Source organism: Heteronotia binoei, chromosome 16, assembly GCF_032191835.1.
Source record: "Heteronotia binoei isolate CCM8104 ecotype False Entrance Well chromosome 16, APGP_CSIRO_Hbin_v1, whole genome shotgun sequence".
Taxonomy (NCBI): domain Eukaryota; kingdom Metazoa; phylum Chordata; class Lepidosauria; order Squamata; family Gekkonidae; genus Heteronotia; species Heteronotia binoei.
In genome coordinates, this window is record NC_083238.1 from 51,527,825 (window position 1) to 51,553,056 (window position 25,232).

At 45.6% G+C, this 25,232-nt stretch overlaps 1 protein-coding gene across 1 annotated transcript in view; it reads right to left on the reverse strand.

Moving 5' to 3' along the window:
* MAP2 (microtubule associated protein 2) overlaps positions 1-25,232 on the reverse strand; it is a 215,228-nt gene that overhangs the window by 50,979 nt on the left and 139,017 nt on the right. Inside the window, exons 5-6 of the mRNA XM_060257049.1 lie at positions 20,545-20,658; positions 17,175-17,252 (exon numbers count right to left, since the gene is read on the reverse strand). Coding sequence (XP_060113032.1) covers positions 17,175-17,252; positions 20,545-20,658 — 192 coding nt within the window. The remainder of the gene's footprint in view (positions 1-17,174; positions 17,253-20,544; positions 20,659-25,232) is intronic.

A 25,232-nucleotide genomic window follows, 5' to 3' on the forward strand; every position in this document is an offset into this window, starting at 1 on the left:
TGTGATCCAGAGGATTTGTTCTGAACACAATGGCAGGATCTCTTCTGCAGAGAAGCTGTTTAACTTGCACAAGTGCTAACATACGAACCCAGCATCAAAAAAGGCTGTTTCGCTTTGCTATGCATTATAAATTGCACAACCAACTATGTAAGAATTGTCTTGCTGAGTCAAGCTGAAAGCCTTTCCCGTCCAGCGTTCCGAGAGAATACTGAGATGCCTCTGGAAGATTTCCAAGTGGACATATTTTTAAAACTGTAATTTAATTATCTTGGAAGCTAAGGAAGGTCAACCCTGGTTAGTACTTAGGTGGGAGACCAGCAAGGAAGTCCAGGGTCACCATGCAGGGGAGGCAAAGGTAAACCACCCCTGTTCAACTCTTGCCTTGAAAGCCCTGTTGGGATCACCACAAGTTGACAGCACTTCATATACACACAATTTACTTTATTTTCCTGGTGTTGCTTATGGAGTGTAGGTCACATCAGTTCTGAGTTATGGTGACCCTAAGAGTTAACAAACTCTGTAACAACTTATTGCTAATAGCCTTGCTTAATTAAGGGCCACGGCTTCTTTGAATTAATCCATCTCATGTTGTGACTTCCTTTTCTACTGCCTTCAACTTTCCCTAGCATTATCATTGTTTCCAGTAAGTCTTGTCTTATAATGTAACCAAAGTATGATAGCCTCAAATTAGTCAGTTTAGCTTCTAAGGAATCCTCCTGTATTGTTGTTGTTCAGTCACATAGTCGAGTCCGACTCTTTGCCACCCCATGGACAAAGTCACGCCATTCCCTCCTGTCTTCCACCATCCTCCGAAGTCTGCTCAAATGTACTACTCCTGTAAATGTAACCTCCTGTATTACACTGGACTAACTGAAAGAACACTGGATCTTGATTCGGGGGCTCAGGTTTTGTCTGTCATAGGTTGACAACCATGATATCCTCCAGAAAGATTTTTAAAAAGCTGTCTAATTTAGTAGCCATCACAATGTCTTGCATAGTGAATTTTTGAAAGATAAATTGTGTATTCTAGGATAGCAATGTGTTCACTATTTTTGTAATTGAACATATTTGTAACTGAATGCAACCACCCTGAGCCCCAAGGGATGGTAGGATACAAATATTTTAACAAATATTTGACAGTTAGCTTCAGCGAATGAGTTCAAGTTTTTAGCACATCAAAAGGGAGAGGATCTCTCTCTCTTCATTCTCTCCATGTTGTTCTTAATTCCATCTCCCTCTCTCTCTTCTTATCCTCTTTAGTTTCTAGGGATTTTTTTTTTTCCAAATGAAAACCCCAGCTTCTGAAATTTTTCTTTCATGCAGAAGATAACCACATTGTAGTTGTCCTTGGTTACACTTTTCATTGCCACAACATGCTGAGTCGACATTTTGAGTGTGCTTTCTACTGTAAAAACCTTTTTCACTGAGTCACAAACTCTTCCACAGGAAAGCTAAAGCCACTTTACTTCCCTATCACTAAATACGGTAAGTTAGGATTCCCCTCTGACACATATAATTTCTTCATCTGCCATTTAATAATGCTTTTTTCATAAAAATACTTGTAGGAACAGAATTTAAGACGAATTCTCACACAATTAGTTGTGCAATGGCTAGTGCACCTGTTTGCAAAACATGAATCTTGTATAGATTGACCTCCAGATCACAGCCCATCTGGCTAACGAGGGATTAAAATATCATGATCAGGGTCAAATCAAGAACCTTGTACGTCATTGTTACCCAAGCAGAAGTTTTAGTGTGATTTCCTTGAGTTAGCAATGTACGAGTTTACTCTCCATGCCTAATTGTACTCTTCATTATGATCTTCAAAAGAACACAGGAATTGATATGAATTTTCGTCCCGCTCTGGGATTCCCACTTGAGCCCCCAACTCGTAAAGAAGGGTCAAGTAGATGTAAACTCGATATTTGGGCCGCAGCTGAAGTGGGTCATGGTGGGCTGCTATGAATGGCAAGGATATGACATAAGCTGCAAGAGCCTTGGGGAAACGGGAGCCAGAATGCATGGGAAGCATAAGCAAAAATTACATTGCACGCTGCCAACGAGACACATTCAAACAGTTTCAGCCTCTTTATGTCACAGTCAAGGTTAATCACCCGGTTCCTTGCAATGAAAAGCAGATGAACTTCTGCCCCAAAAAAGAAAGAAAGGGGGAAAAAAAAAAACACTGATCAGCAATGTGACTGGCAAACACATCTGCAATGGGATGGGAAGGGAAGCTTCGCGGTACATCAGCTTGGCTGCACAGCACACTGTATCATGGGTAGAAAATATTTTTTTTTTCTAAAGAGAGTCAGGAATTTGCTGCGGTGGTGGGAAACTGCATCGACAGACAGCATTTGCAAACCAGCTTGCCTCTTTTGCACTCTTCAAGCATAACAACAAAAGCATCGATAATGAGGGTAAATCAATGGGAAGCCAGAGCGCCGACAGCTCAAGAATCGCTCGGATGCAGCCGAAACATGCAGGTTCCTACAGAGGACACACCTTCCTCAACAGAGGGAGGCTCTAGGGCTTTCGGGGGCTCCTCCTCGGCTAGGGGTACAGACTCCCCATTGCGTGCCGCGGGTTCTTCAGGCGTGAGACCTTGCTGGGCCTCACTACAGCCCTCGTCCCATTGTGCAGGCTCCTGAGGCCTGCCCGTTTTCTCCCCTTCCTCACCAAGGGGAGCAGGCTGCTTGGGCTCAGCCTCCACGGGGCCTTTAACCATTTCCTCTTCTTCCTCTTCTTCTTGGGCAGAGCAGGAGGAAGGGGGGAAAGGATGGAGAAATGAGGCAACATCAAGTCTAGCAGACAACAGGAGCAGCACACACACAAAGAGTAACAAGAATAACCACGCGGAACATTTTCAGCTCTACACAGAAACCACACATTCTCCTCATCTTAATGGCCACCTCATTTCAAGTGCTATGCAGAGTCAATTGAGGCTGGATCAAATTAAAAAAAAAATGGATGTGTATTTTTCCAGGACTGCAATTCCATTCATAACCCTGAAAGAATGTCTTTTTCTGTCTGAAAGCCATGGCTCGATTCAGACTTCACGTCATCCAATTACTGAACCACAGATGTGTGCTAGGGCACACTCCATGGGCTCAGCTGTTCCTCCCTCTCCTTTCCCTGATCTTCATTACATCTGAATTGGTGATAATGTAGCCACTGCTAGCAACTATGTTCATACCAGTTCAGGCACAGGGCTGAGTCATACCTTGTTTTAGGCAGAGCAGGGCTGGGGAGGAGCTGTGGGACCATTAGTTGGAAGGCGGAGGAAGAGGGGGAAGGAGGAACAGTAGGGAGACCACAAGTCCACGGAGTAATCCCAATGGCCAAGTCACTGTTGGGTGACGGGGCAAGCACAGAACGAGATCCACATTCCCGGTGCAGGATAAAGGACATCTTTTTTTTTTTTTTTAAAGGAGGGAGCTGAAAATGTTTTCATCATTCTCCAAGTGGAAACAACGGTAGTTCAAATTTAAGCTAAGTAACTGATGGAAATGGATACATGTGGTGGAGGAGGTAGTGGTGGATGGTTTCAAAAAAAGATGGGTCAACCTGAAGACCAAATACATTGCACTCGTCTTTTCATGAAAATTAAGGAGCAATTACCAGTGAGGAAGCAAACTGTCAACACGTTCATTGGTACTCGGCACAATAAGGCAGCTGCATGAACAGTCCCGGCTCCTTGCCTGATCAGAGGAACCATGCCTTCAGAATCCATTTAGTACACTCTGGGCTATAGCCCAGCAAGCTTACCTTTCCCTTTTACTCAGCAACGCACAGTAAAGCTATAGTAAACGCCAGATTTTTCCTATAAGGAGTTCAGTAATGTAAAAGAAGGATATTTTATAACTGTTAGTGGGCAATGCTAAAAAAGAAATTGAGTAATGTCTGTTCAGTCCTACAAAGTAAAACATATTTTATTGCACTTGTTGCAATGCAATTAATAAAATTCATTTGCAGTACTTTTCCGAATGGGCCTATACACCATATCACGAATTTTCCAATTTCTGTGAAAAAGAACTTGGATAAACATGCAGCTCTGTATTGTGGAAAGGGATGAAGCTGCAGAACTGGTTCTCTCCAGTGATGTGCACGGTGGCCACCCTTGCAGGGAGTGGAGTTCTCCATGTGCATGGACCCACCTGTACAGCCAATCCCTGCGTCAGGCACACACGCACTGTGCCAAAATAGATATGTGATACGCAAGTATTGCACTGAAGTAGAAATGGCAAAAAAACAAGATGACAAATAACACGCATCTTGAACATACATATGAACATATGAAGCTGCCTTATACTGAATCAGACCCTTGGTCCATCAAAGTCAGTATTGTCTTCTCAGACTGGCAGTGGCTCTCCAGGGTCTCAAGCTGAGGTTTTTCACACCTATTTGCCTGGAGCCTTTTTAGTTGGAGATGCCGGGGATCGAACCTGGGACCTTCTGCTTCCCAAGCAGATGCTCTACCACTGAGCCACTGTCCCGCCCCAAAAAATCTTGGTGATCACTAGCTCAGAAACACACTCAAGGGACAAGACAAGTGGCATTTGCACAAATGAGAAAACTTTTCAAGTCCAGCCAAAAACAGACCCCCCCCCTCAACCCCGATTTTGGCCTGAAAGCTTCCTAAACCTTTTAGGTAACATCCTGAGACTCGGTAGTTGTAGAAGGAAATGACAGAATGAATATGACATGCCAGGGTGGAGGAGAGGAGGAGGAGAGAGGGACCATGCTTCGTTCACCTTCGTCATGGCCTAACAAGGCTCCCGTGCTCTGGGCTGCGGCCCCAGGGGGGGTACCAGCATCCGTCCGCTCGGAGCTGAACCACGGATGCTCAAAATATTCCTCGTCCGAATTGTATGGCTCATCATCGGGCACAGAGATTGAAATAGAGGGGGTAAGGAACTTATGCCTCATCCCCGTGGCAGTGGGCCCATGCCTTGCCCTGCTCCGGAGCGGTCCCAACTCATCCTCAGCTCCTTCATCTACAGATAGACACACAGAGGAAGAAACGGCAGGAAGAACTTGGGACAGACAGACAAGACAGACACAGATAAGACAAGACAAGATGGAAACATGCATAGATACACGAAGACCAATGCATCACCATGGGATGGACACCAGGCATGCTGAGCTCAGTACAAAGACACAAAGGGAAGGCAATCAATGCATTGTCATGTTAATCCATCAGTTATCTCTCTGCAGACCCTATAAGAGGAATAAAGGCAGTTCCCTATTTGAGTGATGCCAATGAATCCAACAGCTTACAACAAGTACATTGCGTAAAAAAGGTGTGCTTCAGTAAAGATGCAAAGGAAGAAGTTTAGGTATACAAGTCAAAGGCAAATCCGCCATAATATCCTCCCACAACCATTCTGTACAGGGAAATAAGGATAATTAGAACAGATGAGACATTCGGCCATGGCAGGAAAGCAGAATAAAAGAGAGATTTTCCCTGTTCCTTTAAAACGAAATTAATTGGTTGCACTTCATAAGGAGCTTTTTTGCAGTGGTTCTTTAAAAACAAACAAACAAAAACTTCTGGAACTTCTAGAGAGTTGGACGGGACCTTCAGGGTCATCCAGTCCAATTCCCTGCACAATGCAGAAAATTCACATCTCCCCACACATATCCCCAGTGACCCCTGTTCCATGACCCAAAGAAGAAGACTGCAGATTTATACCCTGCCTTTCTCTCTGAATCAGAGACTCAGAGCGGCTTACAATCTCCTATATCTTCTCCTCTCACAACAGACACCCTGTGAAGCGGGTGGGGCTGAGAGGGCTCTCACAGCAACTGCCCTTTCAAGGACAACCTCTGCCAGAGCTATGGCTGACCCAAAGCCATTCTAGCAACTGTAAGTGGAGGAGTTTGGTATCAAACCTGGTTCTCCCAGAAAAGAGTCCGCACACTTAACCACTACACCAAACTAGCAAAAAACCTCCAGGTTCCCTGGCCAGACTGACTTGGAGAAAATTGCTGCCTGATCTCAAAGTGACGAACAGCATTTCCTTGGGCGTGTCAGAGAGGGCCATGAGAACAAAGCACTGATGCAACCCTTCCTGCTCTCTTTTTCCTGATTTGCCCAAATTCACAGAACCAGCATTGGGATCAGATGGCTTCTGCAGAAAAACCTCCAAAGAAGGAGAGCCCACCACCTCCCAGGAGTCCCAAGAGCAGCTGAGATTTTGCACCATCGGAACCAATCGCGAGGGATGGACCGCTCATGCTGCCACCTTCTGCTTTGCTGCTGACTGGCTTCTTGCTGGCTAAAAGTAAGCTTTGCTTCCTTCTCTCTTTGCTTCTTCTTCTCTCAAGACTCTGGTCATTTTGCTGAGCACCTTCCCTTGTGGCCAGCTCTTATGACTGCTGTCTGCTGCTATTCACCCTAGTTCTCCATCTTCCCTTCCTGTCACATAGCCTGCATAGTCTATTTCACATCGACGGTGATCAGGGAAGTTGTGAGCGTGGAGGAGTCTGCCCCACCTCTGGTATAACCAGGGGTCGTTTTGTAGAAAAATAGGTGGTGGAGCTCATTAGCATAACTCATTAGCATATCCCCCCCACCAGCCAAAAGCAACCTGATGCAAGAAAGGAGAGCCCCGGACAAGCGAGGCCTGCTTGGGCTGGCTAGAGATCCAGCCAGCCCAAGCAGGCCTCACTCACCTGGGGCTCTCCTTGGCCACCCCCCAAGTCAAAAGGCCAGCAAGCCACCTGCCACCCAAAATCACATATGAAGTGGAGAAAGGATGGTGTGGGTTTCTCTAGGGGTTAATGAGGGCTGCTGGGGGCATGGCAAAGCCCCTGGTGGCTGGCTGGTTTCCCGTTCTCCTAATCCAGGGATTGTTATGCTGCTGTACCTACTATTCAATGGACAAGGTAGGTGGGGAGGAGGAGGGGGAATCCTCAGAAAGGTTCAGGAGCTGTGCTCCTGGGAGCTCCTGATGAATCTGAGGCCATCTGAGCTCCTCCCAGTGTGAGTTCCACGCTTAGCAGGGGTGTGAGCATAGGTCCCTGTCTACCAAATTCCAGTAACACAGAGACACGGTTGTGAAACAACACAAACGTTTATTGAACATCATCAGAACAGGGTTCTGAATGCAAGTTACGAGGCCGGCTATCTTCATTTCGCCTTTGGAAAAAGGTCCCATCAAACAGCAGAGTCTTCAGAAGAGCAGTATTTTTCACAGCCTGCCCATGATCGATATAACTGGATTGGACAAATGACCGTCTGCAACGGTACAGGAGCCAGGCTAGAACAACGAGCTGGCCACCCCACAGCAGAGCACCTAGATGCACATTGGCCACTGTAGCTGTTGGTCATGCTGCAGGCTCAGCAAACGGTTGGCACTGCGCTGTGAATGGGGTCCGTTCCGGTCTCCTGCTAGAAGGCTCCTGGAAAGAGCCAAGAGAAATAGAAGTAATGAACAATATCCAGCAGTAGCAAAAAGGAGGGTGTGATTCAAGCACGCTGCACATGGTTTGAGATGCGGATTGACACAGTGGCCCCAACTAGGCGCTCTTCCACATCCTCCCCCATGATCCTTTCCACACTTTGCAATTCATCTGTTGGGGTGGCACAGTGTAGTCAACAGACCAATACATACCCAGTTGTTGTATGGAGCTGCACTGGAAATCTGCCAGCAGCTTCTACTGGGGGCTTCTCAAACTGGATCTCACCTTTTAAGGTAAAAGGATATAATGAATGTTTGGCCAGCAGTAGTAGAAAAAGAAGAGCTGGTATTCACCTAGTCATGTGGCTGTGCTTCACTTCCCCCACTTGCATGCAAGACTACACCAGCATGACATCACACTGATGTCAAAGCGGTGTTCTGCCTGTATATCTCCAAGGAGACCCTTCCTTCCGGAGTGTGCATACTTACCCTGTTCTCCTCTGCAGGAGATACAGCTAGTCACATGAATTGTTGAGCCAATACATAGTAGAGACTTTGCCAGGGGAAGGGAATCAGAGTTTGAAGCGTGGCATCCCCTTCCCTTGCTTACCTGCACGTTCATGCAGCGTTCTTGAACAGAGGGGACGATCCCAGTTGTTGTCCTTAGGCCAAGTACCTGAAAGGATTCTGAGCACAGCAGTGTCAACAATAGGCTGTGATATTTGTCACCCTTGGCTGTTCATGCACAGGTTCCTTTTGTGCAACGTTCCCTCTCTAAATTTCCTGCTGCATGTTTCTTTTGCACATGATATAAAGGTGTGACCCATAGTATTGGAGTCATGTGGTCCTGGCCTTTGAGGAAGAATCGCACTGCTACAGCACCAACCCCAAATCAGACTTTTCCCTGCAGCCACTGTGGCCGGATCTGCCTGTCCCGCATTGGTCTTGTCAGCCACCAGCGAGCCTGCAGCAGACGTGGACTACTGCACCCTTCTTAAATCTTCGTTTGTGAAGTCAAGCCGAGAGAGAGAGAGGTCCTGGCCTGGGCTCACTGGATAGCCTAACTAGATTCAAGTCCAGTTGCATCACAGAAACCAGTCGGATGTTCAAAGTATAAGCTTCTGAAAGTGAAAGCTTCCTTCATCAGATCCAAGTGAGAACAGAGATCCTAGGGATGTGTGCTCGGTATACACTGAGCTGAATAAATACCTGAAAAATACCTTATTGGTATTTTCTGGGTATTTATTGAGCTGAATCAGATTCAAGAACCTGATAAAGCTAATGGAATAACCACATCTGAATAAAAGCCGATATTATTCGGCTTTTATTCAGGCCTGGCTGAACTCTCAGAGTCATGCTGAAGCTGTGGCTCAACTTGGCAAGAGAACTCAGAAAGTATTTAAAGTTTAGATGCCATCTGAACTTCCAGAGTCATGTCTCTGTGGCAGCTTGACTCATCAAGTAAACTTGGAAGGCATTGCCTTCTGAACTCCATTATACCCTATCGGGATGGTCCCCATGGGTTATAACAGACCCAAATAAATCCTGATTTTCCAAATATTTATCCAAATCCCAATACAATACCATTACTTAGATTCAGGAATATTTGGGACTACCAATTTTTTTTGGGGGGGTCCAACAGACCTGCATTTAAAAAACCACGATTTCTTTTGTACACCCCTATCCTTAAGCCTGTATAGCCCAGTCTAAAGGTGGGAGGGGTGTTGCAAATAAAGCAGTTGGGATGCAACGGTACAATGCAAAATACAGCCAGTTTGATCAGAGTGGGGAAGAAATGCTTAGGAGCAGAAAACTCGTATATATAGTGAGACAGGGCTCCTATGTCCCTATTCAGTCCTAGGAGGTTTCCATTGTTCTGACTCAGTGAATGAACTCAAGTCCAGATATCTTGAATTGTAATCTCCCCTTGAAGCTTCTGCTTGAGGATTGCAACTTTTTTGGGGTGCCTACGCCATTATGTAGCCACACAGGCACGGAGGAGGAAATGCAGTTTGCTCCCACTGAAGGACATCATCTGAACTGAAGGGGGTGTAGGGCATTAACTAAGCCCCACCCCTGTCCCAACATACCCTTGGTACTGCTTATTTCTGAGTCTATTGAGCACAACTGCACTGATGAAAAAGTTACACTGGCATAGAGTTGGCTGGGAAGAATGTCGGCCACTGAGAATCTCTGCATATGGAGATCAGGAACTCTCCTAAGCTACCGAGGGAGCAATGCTAAACTGTGCTACATGGAAGTAAGCTCCATTTTATTTAATGGGATCACTCCCTCAACCTGGTGGAATCAGCTCCCTATGGAGATTCAGGCCCTACCTGGCTTGTTAGCCTTTCGTAGGGCCTGTAAAATGCAGCTGTTCTGCCAGGTTTTTGGATGAGGCGGCGGGCATCTACTTATTAGATTGGCTGGCCTCCCCCTACTGCCCCACTGTACTAATGTATTGTGGTACTATTTTTTGTGCTATTCTGCAGTACCATCCTGCCATTCTATAGTACCATTCTGCCATATCATCTTGCTGGACCATCTTGTTGCACTTTACTAAATGTTGTAATTGGTTTTTATTATGATATTATTGTAATTTTATTGTGATTTTATTACTATTTTGATATACTCCGCTCTGAGCCCCCAAATAGGGGAATCGGCGGCATATAAAATAATAATGATAATAATAATGTGCTGTTAGAACTTCTTCCTCAGATCAGGTTTAGAACTGCTCTGATCTTAAGACACCCCATCAGATGAATCTTCATTGAATAATTAAGTTGCTGTAATACCTTCAAAAGGGTAACTTTTTAAACATTTGGAACAAAAATATTTTACAGCTGTAGTAGATGCTCAGGAGTAGTCATTTTAATATTTAAAATAAAAGCAACAATGCTAACAAACACAAGGAGCCTTTTGGGGATTTATTTTAAATGTGATTTAGGAAGATTCTTTGATGTGAATTGGGTCTGATCTGACAACCGTTCTGAGGAGGGTAGCCCCAGCGGATAAAAATATTTCTTACACAAAGGATGATTTAATTCCAGCTGTTGGGGATCTACTGAAGAACAATATGGATTGCAAAATGCCTCCTAATTCTTTCACAACATTTAGCTCTTGTTTATTCCTAAAACAGCCCCTGGTTCAAAGAAACCTTCCTCAATCGCATAATTTAGCTACAAAACTGGTGCACCCTGGGCCGCCTTCTTTCCCTTCAGCATTTTTAGTCTTTGCATTCATACAGAAAGCAGGTTACTCTGCGAGCTTTGTCACATGGAATATCTCATAGACAAAAGGGTGAGGTGAGTTGTCTATCCTAACCATGGAACCTCCCCCCACCCCCAGTTGAAGAGAGCCAACACATTGGGTCCATCGACACTGAAATCCGGCCACAGTTCCTCCCCCAATATCTAACACAGCTCTAATAAAATTAAATTAGGTCTCTTACCTCCCACAGTAGTGAAAACGGGGCCACTCATTTCGCTTGTGTGCGTGTCTAGGGGAAGCCAGTTATCAAGATAAAACAACGCACCCAATGGTACCGGCACCTTCTCTCTGCTGAAAAGAGGTCTGTGAGTCAAACCTCGCTCCCCCTCTCTTCCTTGCTCTAATTTGTGTTTTCCGCATGGCTGGCCACATCTACCTTCGTCATGTCTACCGCGCAGTGATTTCCACCACAGGATGACTGAAGGAAATCGCCCTCCTGTTTGGGGGCTACGCAACCTGCTGACGAGGTTAAAGCTGTCAAACTGCTGTGGGAGAAGGAATGGAACCGAAGAGGCAGGTGAGAGACCCTTTGCAGCTCGCCGAATTCTATCCACAATCCAAGCCATTCTGCATTGACCAGAAAGGACCCTTCCATTCTCCTCTCAAATTCTATGAATCTACCTCTGTCTTATTTTGCGTAAATTCCAACAATATACTCGTAAACATGTGAAGCCTTCTACTGAGTGACAACCTAGGTCCATCACAAGAACATAAGAAGAGCCCAGCTGGATCAGATCAACAGAACATTTAGTTCAGCATCCTGTCTCTCGTGTACTGACCAACCAGTTTCTATGGAGGGCCAACAACAGGGCAGAGAGGTCAAGGCCTTCATAAGAACATAAGCAGAGCCCTTAAGGATCTGACCAGTGGCCTAGCATCCTGTCTCACACAGTAGCCAACCCATCCTCTGGAGGGTCAACAACAGGGCACAGAGGTCAAGGCCTTTCCTTGATGTTACCTCCTGGCCAACGCTCCCTCTAAGCTGTGGAGTCTTGTGAGCAAATATTCTGCTTCATGAGCTACTGGCATCAAGGTTGTGAGCAAATGATCTGGCTATTACATAAATTAGTTTGCTCTAGGGCCATTTTTTCCTGAGCTAAGACAAAAATGTGTAAACCGGAGGCTAAAAAACTAACACTAACTCAGCTTAGAGGGAACACTACTCTTGGCTCCGGGGTTCAGAGGATTTAGTGCTGCTGAATGTAGAGGTTCCCCTCAGTCACCATGGCTAGTAGCCACTGACAGACCTCTCTTACATGTACCTATCTAATCCCCCTTTAAAGCGGTCTATCCCTGCGGCCATCACTACACCCGCTGGCAGCGAATTCCACATTTTAATCATTCTGTATATCAGGGGTGGCCAACGGTAGCTCTCCAGATATATTTTGCCTACAACTCCCATCAGCCCCAGTCAGCATGGTCAATGGCTGGGGCTGATGGGAGTTGTAGGCAAAAAACATCTGGAGAGCTACCGTTGGCCACCCCTGCTCTATATAAATCAGTATTTCCTTTTGTCCATCCTCTTCCTATGACCCATCAGCTTCATTAGATGGCCTTGAGTCCTAGTATTTTTGGGAGACGGAAAAAAAATTCTCTTTCTCAACTCTCTCATCAAAAGCAGGACTATCTACTCTGATCAGCAGAGGCCTTCTAGGTCTCCAGACATCTTTCATGATGCCTACTACTAATCCCATTTAGTGGGAAATGGTGGTGAATGAACTCAGTATCTTCTGTATAGAAAGCAGATGCTCAACCACTGAGCCTCAGCCTTTTCTCTTTGCCCCCTCCCAGTCAGCAACAAACTTGTGTCTGCACACTTCCAAGGTAAGAATCATGCGTTGAGGCCAATAAGCTTGTCTTTGTTCAGTGGCTATCTTAAGTCATAAGACAAACAAACCAGTTATCTCAAAGGCAAAAAAAGAAATTCGATTCTTTCACACTCATTTCCTCTTTACATCTAAGTTTAGAATTACACACACACAACTTGTTACATATTTGAACATGGCCACACACCTCTGATGTAGCCAATCCTCCAAGAGCTTACAGGGCTCTTAGCACAGGACCTACTGTAAGCTCTAGGAGGATAAGCTACATCAGGGGTGTGTGGCCTAATATGCAAAGGAGTTCCTGCTACAATAAAGCCCTGCATTTGAAATTTATGATGAGTGACACTTAGCTGCATCTCTGACAAGTCGTATAATGTAGCCCAAATTAAGCTCTACTGGTTTCAGTGGAAGATAATGTGATTAATTTTCTTATGGAAATCAACAGAACTAAAACCGCTCAACTCTGGTTGACTTGTAAGAAGAGTTTTCTTTAAATCTCCGGGGGGGGGGGGTGAGGTTACAGAAGTATTTTAAAATAACGACATATTTTAAAAACAGGCTAAATCTGCATTCCTGCTGCAAAAGAGATCAAATGTTAATTTCTTTGTGTGAAGATGGAAACAGAGAAACACCGTCCTGAAATACTGCATGAAACATACATGTGTACATAATAGCCTTAATTCTACATAGATACAGATCCTTTGGTCAATTTTGATAAGCATCCTCCATTCTCTGTCTTTATATACTCAGAGAAAGCCTGAAATACGGGTGAATTACCAGCTGTAGTGCTGTGAACAACTTGATCTACTGAGTCAGAATGACCTAGAGATGTTTCATCTCTTTGAAATGCTAATACACAGAACAATCAACTGGCAGTTAAATAGATCTGGCATTTGAAAGCCCTGGAGTTCTTGGAAATTGATCAACTGCCATTTTTATGCAAAAAACCGAAAGCCAACAGGTAGACAATAGCTCTAATGTTAATGGCAGATATCTGAAAGCCAATTTTCAGGCTGGTATCTGAAACCTCAATGTGAATCCAGATCAGTTTCCATTGGGGTATCGACCAAAAAATGTTAAAAGCCCACCTGAGATAGGCATGTAGCCAAACAAGCGCTTTTACTTGGTTTGTTAGAAGTGAATACACCGGCAAATATTGCAAGTCACAAAAGGGTCGGTTAACACAGGAAAGCCCAAATTGTAAAATGAAAGTTCAGTACGTTGAAGACTGTTTGGTTGAGTCGTTACTTCCCAAACATGTCTGATCAAGCAAACTCAACCGATCAATCACCACATTAATTTAATCTGGCACTGAAGTGATTTTTTTAACTCATTTACTTTACTTAGGGTCTGCCTTTCCATTGGATTTTAACTTTGTACTACTTTGCATTCTAAACCACTGTCCACCAGCTATATGTAGCTCTGTTCACTGTACCTCATTCCTTGTCTGAAGAAGTATGCATGCATATGAAAGCTTACATTCTGAATGAAACTTTGTTGGTCTTAAATGTGCTACTGGACTCCTACTTTGTTCTATTGCTTCAGACCAACACGGCTGCCCACCTGGATCTATCTACAGAAGGCTAGAGTTCTCTCTGTTTCAAAGTGAGAAGATGGTAGGCAGGTAATTTATATCTACTCGGGAAGGTGGAAGTAGGGCTGAGTCATTATCTTGTAGGAGTTTCCCAGGCTGTGACATGCGAGTGGAGGAGCTTTCCTGAGGAGGTTCTTTTGCACATGGATTGGCTCTTGACATTCTAATCTTATCTGTCATGCTGTTGTAAGATGCAGAGCATGTTGTGTTTCTCAGGACTGGCAACCATGCCCTATTCATTTTGAAACTGCATTTCTTTTGCCTACCTGCACTTTTAAATTATTGCTTTTAACTAGTGCCTTTTATTTGCATTGTAAGCTGACTTGCAAAGCAGAAGACAGCTAATAAATCTTTGAAAGAAAATGATACATCACAGATTCTACCCTTTCAGAAGACAAACATTTTTATATTTTATCTTGCTGGACTATTATCTCGCTGTCCTCTGCATGCGGGGTTCAGGGCAGCTTCCAATAGTTAAAACACAGATTATATATATATTTTAAAACCTCTAACAATTATACAGAAATGGTAATCATATTTCAAAAAGAGATGGCACATTGACATAAGTATGTAGTGCTTCTCTGGGTCTGTACAGATGTGCCCAAAGTTAACCAGCTGGGCACTGGACACAGTCAACAATCCTGGATCATACTAGATCACGGTGGGGTGAAGCCGGGGAGGCCGCCATGAGGATCACATGACTGAACGGTCCAAACCTACCTGCCTACAGCCCATCAGGGAGCCAAGTTCTAACTCCCTAGTTAGCTAAACCTTCCAGTATTGGGAACTTTGGTCTGTCGGAATGCTCAGTCATGTAAAACCATAGAATCCCCAGTTCCAAAGGGAATTCATGGAGAAACCCCTTGAACAGTTGGAGATATGCAGCATACTTTTCTCCTTTGCCATGTTTGTCACCTCCTAGGATTGCAATGGACTTAAATTCTGTGTTAGACGGTGGCCATGGACACTAAACATGGAAGGCGAGCATGAAAAGACTATGGAGACAGAAAGTATATGGGATTTTTCTTGGATAGTTTTGGGCCAGCAGACTCGTATTGAAAGGCCTTGTTTAAGCACCTTTGGGGATGGTCACTCTGTGAGCAACATTTTTTTTTACTAGCAGGGCCTCTCCCAATGCCTTAGTGCACTGAACACACACATGAAGCTGTTCATACAGAATCAGACTATAGGTCCATCAAGGTCAGTACTGTCTACTCAGACTGGCAGCAGATCCCCAGGTTCTTGAAGTCTTCCACATCACCTCCTGGAGATGCCAGGGACTGAATCTGGGATCTTCTACATATCAAGCAGATGTTCTACCACTGAACCGTGGCCCAGTGATGGGGGAATAAATGAAGTCCCTCAGCAGCTGGACACCTCTGGGTTTGATGTTTGTAAAGGGACAGAAGTCCTGCCCCTGCTTGGCATAAGGAAGTTCTTCCATTACCCAAGCTCCATGTCTGTGGAGCTACGACTGCAATATCAGTGCAAAATGATAACAACCAACAATAACAACACCTTCTGAGCTGGTGATGGCATTCCATCCCCTGTACAAGTGTAGCTTTAGACACGCAAAGAAATCCCATTGGTTGGAGTGGATTTGTGGTGAACATGTGATTGGAGACTTTCATAAACAGCTCTTGATTCACACTCAGATGATCTGGGGCTTTGCAGAGTGCTACGATAGGGGCTACTGGAGCCACTGTCTTCTCTGATAAGAACTGAGCAAGGTTCTTTGTAAGGGTTGAGTTCCCCTAGACAAAAAGAGAGCTCACACATTTGGACACAGAAACACACAAGCTTGTGAAGTCATGGCACGGATTCAAAATGGTTTGTAAGTGCATGCTTTGCACTGCGAAACAGTAACCGACTCCTGATCCGGAAGACTGTTGCTTTCTGAAGAGATCTCAATTCAAACTGTTAGAATATCAACATTTGTTATTAGATAGATCTGCCACCTGTTTTTCCTGGAAGGGTCTTGTGCTTTTACAGTTATAGGTCAAGCAAAAATTAATTAGTATGTGAAATAGAACAGATACAGACACCAACTGTTTGAAGAGCATGGCCTACCCTTTACTTCTGACTGTGTCTGAAACGAGAATTACTTTAAATGCTTACTTATTAATGCATTTTCTGTGTTTTGCTCTTGTTTTGTATGAGGCTGTGCAGTTTGTATAGTTATGTTTCAAGTACACTGTTAGCAGAGCTTAATTTATTCAGATAGATAACCAGTGCCTTTGCTGGTCAGGTGCAGAGCCCAAGTCGGCATTTTTTAAATTGCTACTTATTAATATATAACACGCCACACTTACTATCGAACAATCCTTTTCTTCCCATAGACTATACTGTTCCCTAGCCCTAAACAGAAAAGGGGGTGTAGAGTTGCCAGTCTCCAGGTGGGACCTAAAGATCTCCTGATATTACAACTTATCTCTGGACAACAGAGATCAGTTCCCTTGGAGAAAATGGCTGCTGAGGGCGGAGTCTATTGAGGACCCACCCCCAAATCCTGCTCTCCTCAAGCTCCACCCCCAAGATCTCCAGGATTCTCAACCTAGATTTGGCAACCCTATGGGAAAGGGAGGAGTAACAAATTGTTATAAAATCAAGAGACAAAACACAAACACTGAAAAAGGGATTTCTGGAATCCTTTCCAGCTGTGTGATATCAGGAAGGAATCAGGAACACCTGGTCTCGTTTCTGAGCTGGTCTGACATCTTAAAAGTGGCACAGAAGAGAGAATGTCCCCCCCCCCCCCCCCGCAACTAGGCACCTCTTTCCACATCACAGAGAAATGTTTCACTTCAACGAGAAATGTTCACACCTGTGGGATTTCCATTTTGCAACAACCCTTAAAAGCACAGAAGTCTTATATCTGCAACTTCGGTCATGTTGATGTACACTTTCAAATGTCACCAAGCATGCCTGTGTGCTCATGCTCATGTAAACTTACAGTGAGGCAGAAGGCTCAGTCCTTAAAATGGAGGCTGACAGAAATGCCCGCACGCCTCTTTGACTAAGGTGTGTGGCTTTCTCTCCTGAAAGATCCACCCTCCCAAAGCCCGAGGAATCGCTTACCTTCTTCTAGCGCTCCAGTCTTCTCCGAGGCGGGCGACGGGGGCGGGGAAGGAGGGAGGTTGGCCGTCTCTTCAACTGCTAAAGAAGGAACAAGTAGAAATGAGACACAAACGATCAGTTATTCTGACTCGAGGGTGTGCCAACCGGACAATCTCTCCTTCACAGCGGTCTAGCAGCATCCGATAACATTTTTGGCAGCGAACCGGAATCGGGAGACCAATAACTTCACTAAGGCCTAAGATCAACAATAGCAGCTGTTCATTTCAGATGCAGCAGCGTTATGCTTGGGAGCTCCCTCCAGCGTTTTACAATTCTTCTTTCATGACTTACAAATGATAACCGGGTTTTTTTGTTTTTGTGCCACGGAAGCCGGCTATCGGAATGACTGACCTCATTATCCTTACATGCCTTGAAGAAAAGCTCACTTACAAGCAGAAGCGGGGAGGGGGGAGGATATTCAAGCCATTTGTTCAAAAAACAACAACAATGAAAACTGTCGGGAACAAACAGACAAGCCAACGACACCAAAGACAGGGGCCCAACCACATGTTCAGTCCACTTACAGATATTGGAAGGGGGGGTCCCATTTTATTATTTCACAAATGATTCCAAATGGAGGTTTCATTTTCCGGAACCAGCTTTATTCCACATAAAGACGTTTCTTGTCAAACCGTGAAATGAGACAAGGTGAGACTCAGACCCCATTGATGGACACAAAAGAGGGGCATAGAGAAGGGACATAGGAGCGCCGGGAGTAGCACTTTTAAGCCCTGTTGATTTCAGCTGGAAACACTACTAAGCTTGGCGGGCCCTTAAAGTACTTCATTTTCTTTTTCGTTCCTGCATCTGTCTACAGGATAAAAAATTATGTAATAGTAAAAATATTTCTAAAGAGTCTGGTTGAATACTTGCGCATGTTAGCATGCGTATCTATGGCTATCTGTGCAAGTGCATAATATAATATTACTTTTCCCACGAAGAATGGATGTTTACGTTAGCTTGTATACTGCTATAGATAAGCAGTATCCTATAGCTAACAGAGAACTGTGGGTCCATCTACAAAACTTAAACTTGAAGACTAGGCCTATTTACATGGAAGATTTTTCTACAAACTTGCAGGACCCCCCCTAGATTTGCAGGAAAAAAAAATCTAAAAACTGGGGTGGATGGGGCAGAGAGAAGTATCAATTCCCAAAACAGGGGATTGGATAAGCATATGGAGCAGAGGTCCATCAGTGGCTATTAGTCACTGGGTATAGATGGAACTCTCTGAGGCAGTGATGCTCTGTCTTGGTGCTTGGAGGGGGGCAACAGTGGGAGGGCTTCTAGTGTCCTGGCACCACTGGAGGACCTCCTGATGGCCCCTGGGTTTTGGGCAATGTGTGTCTCAGAGTGTTGGGCTGGATGGGCCATTGGCCTGATCCAACATGGCTTCTCTTATGTTCTGTGCATATGCAGATACTTCTGAGTTGGAGCCTCAGCTGGACTTGGGCAGGATTGGGCAGGGGGAGGAAGTGGAATCATAAAATCAGAGACGGAAGAGACCTCCAGGGACATCTAGTCCAACAACCCAGGAAATTCATGAATACCACCCCTACCCCACCCCCAGTAACGCCCTGCTCCATGCCCAGAAGATAGCAAAATGCTTCCAGGAGTCCTGGCCATATTGGCCTGGAAAAAATTGCTTCCTGCCCTCACCATTGCTTCCTGGCTGGGGTAAGGTGGGATGAGGGAGCCACTTCCATTGATACCACATCTGGGGTTGGGTGGGCTAGAGGGGGGGGGGTCATTGCGGCAAAGCTGGTTTCCAGTGGGCCGGGGGAGATCCTACTCCACAATTTTATTGATTCTTGGTATTCATGAAAGGCAGGCACAGTAATTTCTGGATGCAACTCAGCATGCTTCAACGAGCAGTTAAGTTTCATTTGCTCTTCTCAACCAGAGGAATGGTCTACTGCCTTCCACTCCATTCAGCCAAGTGTGAAACCCTTTCTACTGCCTAAACAGTCTCTCTGTTAACCTAGTGCTATTGGACTCACATCCAGGCCCGACGCTAGGGGCTTCTGAGCCCCAAGCTGAACCCCGCTCCTCTGCCCCCCAGTAGTATATTAGTGTGTGCTTTGCGTGTGTGCCCCAATAACATCAATGATGACATCACTGTCACACACACACACCAACTTTGCTGAGGCTTCCTGAGTCCGGAAGTTTTGGTGAAGTCCGTGCTCTGAGTACACTCGCTGCCAATCCCCCTGACTTCATTGAGGCCTCCAGCTTTGCCTCCAGCTTCATTGAAGAAACCAGCTTTGCTGAGTCTCAGGAGGCCTTGTCGAACTCTGGAAGGCAGGGAGCGCACTCAGAGCCAGGCTTTGAGCATGCTTGCTGCCGTACCCCTGACTTCGCATAGGCTTCCTGAGCCTTGGGAGGCCTTGGCGAAGTCTGGAAGGCAGTGGGCATGTTCAGAGCTAGGTTCTGAGTGCGCTCGCTGCCATGCTCCCCCGAAGTCAGGATGGCAGTGGGTGTGGGGCATGAGGAGAGGGGGAGCCTCATGGCACCCCTAGGCCAGGTGGCCCCCTAGGTGGCCGTCTACTTGGTCTACTCCCACATGCCGGCCCTGCTCGCATCCTGCTCTTCTACTGTAGACCAGAACAGCTAACCTCCTGAAACTCTCCCCAGCTTAGAAAGCCCTTCCTCCAGCACAACCACTTCTTTTGGAAGAAGGCTTCTGGGACTGAGGGGGGGGGGGGGATGCCTGACTTTGCTGAGCAAAGCAGCAGGACAAGGGGCAATGACTGGATAGCCCTGGAATACTTTGCAGATGATAAATGAAAAGAAAGGAATTAAATAAGTTAAACATAGTTACCTGCCCTTTTATTCTGCTCGACAAAGAATGGTCTGCACCGTGAAAGCTTGAATGTCTTTTACCGGCATTCGCCCTGCATGACAAATGCCTTGGGGCTGAACCCTGATCTGCCCCATAAATTCTTATTTTAGCATACAAAGCTAAAATCAATTTATTGTTTCTAACTGCAGGAGAAGAGGAAAGTGGAGATTCGGAAATACTGGTCTGAGTTCATTGCTAGCGTGCACAAGCAAGGGATCCTTCCACGGGGCCAGCTTCCCTCAAACGCGACAATAGATGCAGAGCTATCTGTCCTTCTGACTCGCCTGCGAGAAGCACAACGGCAGTAAGTGATCATGTGGCTAGGATTCCTGCTCTTGGACAATGGGAAGATGGCAGCAGCATCTCAGCTCTCCATTCTTAAAATAAATAGCTGAATGAATGAATAATAAAAAAAAAAATCTAGGCCACAGTTGCAGCGCAAAGCCGGACGTTTCTAGCACAACATACAGCCGAGACGGTGGGCTTTACCTAAAGGCAACGGTGCGGGCAGATCTTTGTGCTGGGCTTCTTGTTCCTGTTCCCCTTTCAGGACCGCCACAGCCTCAGCTGTCACTACTTGGACTATCCTTGCGGATACTTCTTCTAGGCCAGTCGCGGGATTCACAACGAGACAAACAAAGAGACGTTAACGAAAGAGGGCGAGGGACGAATATTCGACGGAGCCTCGCGCGGACGAGAGAAGGCGCGTCAACAAGGACTTCACAATACGGCTGCTATTGTGAAATCGCTTCCTCAGGACCTGGCCTAGTACACTCCGAGTGGCTTGCTCCACAAGGGTAAGGATGCCAACTTTGAGTTGGGGAATTCCTGGAGATCTGGAGGGAGGAGCCAGAGGAGGGCAGGGTTCGGGGAGACACCGCAGCAGGGGATGATGCCATAGAGGCCATCCTCCAAAGATGCCGTTTCCTCCAGGAAATGGATCTCTCTCTCTCTCTCTTTTGGAGATCAGCCATAATCCTGGGAAATCTGAAGGGCCCACCTCGAGGTTGGCATAAGAAGAAGAAGAAGAAGATATTGGATTTATATCCCGCCCTCCACTCCGAAGAGTCTCAGAGCGGCTCACAATCTCCTTTACCTTCCTCCCCCACAACAGACACCCTGTGAGGTGGGTGGGGCTGAGAGGGCTCTCACAGCAGCTGCCCTTTCAAGGACAACCTCTGCCAGAGCTATGGCTGACCCAAGGCCATGCTAGCAGGTGCAAGTGGAGGAGTGGGGAATCAAACCCGGTTCTCCCAGATAAGAGTCCGCACACTTCACCACTACACCAAACTGGCTCTCCTACCTACACCAGGACCGCTAGGATCCTCACACTTTCACCCTGGCCAGCAAGTATGAACTCCAAAGCCAGTTTAACCACTGTCCTGAGTGCTGGTACAGAACAACAGTGCAATCCTAGGCAGAGCTTTACACTTCAATGGCCACTGAAGTCAACAGGCTTAGAAGAGCATACTGCTGTTTAGGATTACACGGTTAAGTATCCCAGCTCGCCAAGGGAACCAAGAGGACCCCGCTGTCATTTCTTCTATGCAAAGAGAGAATTATCCCTGCTTCCCCAATGTCTAGATTTGCCACCACTTGAAATAAAAATATTGTGAGTTGGAACCCAGGGTGGCTCCATGGGAAGAGTCATGGTGGAAGCCAGAGGTTTTTCATGTGTCAAGGAATAGATTTGTCAATAGCCCAGGAGAAAATTTTGACTTGGACTTCTGGTTTTTTTTTATTCGCCTTCAAAACAACTGCCAGGAAAGCAGAAAAACTGCCTGTACCCCTCACCCGTCCAGTTTTTAAAATAACAAACTCATTTGTTATGAGGGCCAGATCTGATATACTGTAAACCTTGATCAGTTCCGCAGGGCCTGCAAGACCGTCCTTTTTAAGCTTGCACATTTGGACTGCTAAGAAGATCGGCAATTAAGGATCCGCCAATGCGGTTTTAAGATCTATACCGCTGCATAACTGTACTCATTGGATTGGTTTTAATGTTGTTAAATTTAGTTTATTGTTTATATTGTTAAATTTAAAGGCTTTTAATTATTGTATGTTTTTATAAAATGTTGTTAGCCGCCCTGAGCCTGCCGAGGTGGGGAGGGAGGGATATAAATAAAAATTTATTATTATTATATTATTATTATAAATGAGACCCTGGGAGGAGAAACTGACAGCATCCTGGAGGTGTTTGCGCTGCCCTCCCTTTTCCCTTTGGGTCTATGCACAGACCTGGGAAAGAAAAAAGGGACGGCTTTTGGACTGGGCCACGTCAGGTTGGGTCGGGCCAGGCCATGTGTACACCTATTTAAGATTAGGAAGCAGAGATATAAACTTTATAAAGGACACAAACACAATTAAATATACATATTTTAAAAAAACCTGCAAAACATGGTTAAAACATTACACTTGTTGGTATTAAAGGTGCTTTCTTTGTATTTCTCCCATGGGATCCTGGAAACTGGGCAAAGGGAGCTCTGGCTCCTTCCTTCCTTCCTTCCCTAGGGGACCAGGAAGGGGAAGGAAGAGAGGCTTGGCTCAGTAGCTCTGCTGTGCGACTGAGAGAGCCTGGAAAAACAAGCTCTGCCTTCCCCCTTTCCTCCCCAAGGGAGGAGCCTCAGCCAATGGAGAAAATAGAGGCTTTGCTCTATAGGTCCTGTGTGATTGAGCAAGCCTTGCAAAGCAATCTGAGATGTAGAAGCAAGCAAGAGAGAGGGAGAAGGAAGCAGATGACAGCCAGTTGCTCGAGGAGCTGATAGGAGCCCTCTGGGGGCCTGATTTGCCCCTGAGCCACATGTTTGACACCCCTGCTAGAGTATTCACTTGTTTCCCCAAGAATGTATGACTAAGAGAGCAAGGTAAGACTATAAATATAAAATAGGTGGCTTTTATTCCAAACTTTGCCATCAGACCTGCTCAGACTTGCCGGGTTCTGCCCCTGGTTCCACATTTTCACTCAGACCATGTGTCCTCCTCCTCCCCCACCCCTATCCAGCCAACAAAGACCCCAAATTTTAGAATTCAAGAGTTGGCATCCCCATCTAGGGGAAAAGCTCAGCACAAAAGCTGTGACTCTACCAGGGCTGTAGAGTTATAATTGACTTTTTTCAACTGATTACTAAAAGCAAGAAAAAACACAAACAAAGCCTCTTCCTCCTCCATCACCACTAATATCACCTGCGGCATCTTGTGACACTCTTTTCCACTCATTCATTCACTACTGCCCTCCAAGCCTTCTGTCACCAGGCTCAGGATTACAGGTAGGTCAGGCAATCACAGTTCACCGCTCACCTGGCTCTTTTTAAAATCTATACAGAGAGAGCCATGACCATTTGGCATCCCAGAGCTTCTCCCTCACTCAGAGACATCACCATACAGGGTTGCCCTGTCCCTTTCAGCAGTCACCCCTCACTTGGCCATCGCACGGAGTTATTTGGGTTTGGAACTCAAAGACTGTTTCATTCACTGAATCACATACATGCTGAGATCTTAGCTTGGGTGTGGGTGGGCTTCTTCCCCTGAGACCGTACACATCCAGCTCACAGGGCTAAACAGATAAGGAGTGAACTTTTTAATTTATGGTTTGAACATAACATTGGAGGAAATCAGGCTGAGGTTGCAAAGTTTATTTTCAGTTGAATTTAGGAACTATTTCCCTATTCAGGTATATAGGGCCTGTAAAACTGAATTCTTTAAACTCGCCTTTAGAGACTGAAAGAGCCCCGTGGCGCAGAGTGGTAAAGCTGCCATACTGCAGTCGGAGCCCTCTGCTCATGACCTGAATTCAATCCCAGTGGAAGCTGGTTCAAGTAGCCGGCTCAGGTTGACTCAGCCTTCCATCCTTCCGAGGTAAAATGAGTCCCCAGCTTGCTGGGGGGAAAGTGTAGATGACTGGGGAAGGCAATGGCAAACCACCCCGTAAAAAATCTGCCGTGAAAACGTTGTGAAAGCAACGTCACCCCAGAGCCGGAAATGACTGGTGCTTGCACAGGGGACTACCTTTACCTTTTTTTAGAGGCTGAAGGGAGGTAGCTATTACCCTATGGCACCGATAATCCCACCGAATCATCAAAACTGAAGCAAGAACATTCAGAGTAATTAAGAACGCACATTTGGTTTTAATGATTGCAAATTGTACTGATTTTATTGTGTAATCTGTTTTAATGTTTTATGTGGTTTAATTGTTGTTGTTAGCTGCCCTGAGCCCGCCAGGGGAGGGCGGGATATTAATTTAATAATTTTTTTTTTAAAAAAATTGAGTTTCTTTGTTACAAGCTCATCTACACGAACACATCAATCTGCCTTATACGGAACCACACCCTTGGTCCATCAAGTTCAGCATTGTCTATCCAGACTGGCAGAGCCTCTCCAAGGTCTCAGAGAGGGAGAACTTTCACATCTCCAATCACACGATCCTTTCAAAGAAGCATGCAATACAGACAATTACATAAAGCAATATACTGATTTAAAAAGAGCTAATGTCAAGCCAATGACAAAACGATACAGAAATCCTTTGCACATCAGGACCGCTCTTTTAGATAATCTTTGCGGATTCTAGAAGCTGCGAGTAGAAATCTAGAACGTGCAAGAGTCACTTATAGATTGGAATCTCCTAGGAGTATAGTCTTAGTTTCAGATTCTGAGAGGCCCTTAAGTTTAGTCAATATGAATGGTAGATAATATGCTGAGCAGGTGGGTTAGAATGGATAGAAGGAAGTACTTCTTCAGCCAAAGGGTGATTAACACATTGACTTCACTGCCATAGGAGGTGGTGGCTACAAGTATAGACATCTTCAAGAGGGAATCAACAGATGGAGGAGAGCTCCATGAGTGGCTATTAAGCCACAGTGTATGGATGGAACTGTCTGTCTGGGCAGTGATGCTCTGTATTCTTGGTGCTTGGGAGGGGCAACAGTGGGAGGGCTTCAAGTGTCCTGGCCCCACTGATGGACCTCCTGATGGCACGTGGTTTTTTGGCCCTGTGTGACACAGTGTTGGACTGGATGGGCCATTGGCCTGATCTAACACGGCTTCTCTTATGTTTCTGCCTCACCTCCTCTGTACAAACACTCCCAAATGGAAAAGGTGGAGACTGGTTCCCCATCTTCCATCACTTCAACCATCCAGGCTCTGCCTTGTTCTTTCATTAAGATCTTGGACTTAAGATCTTA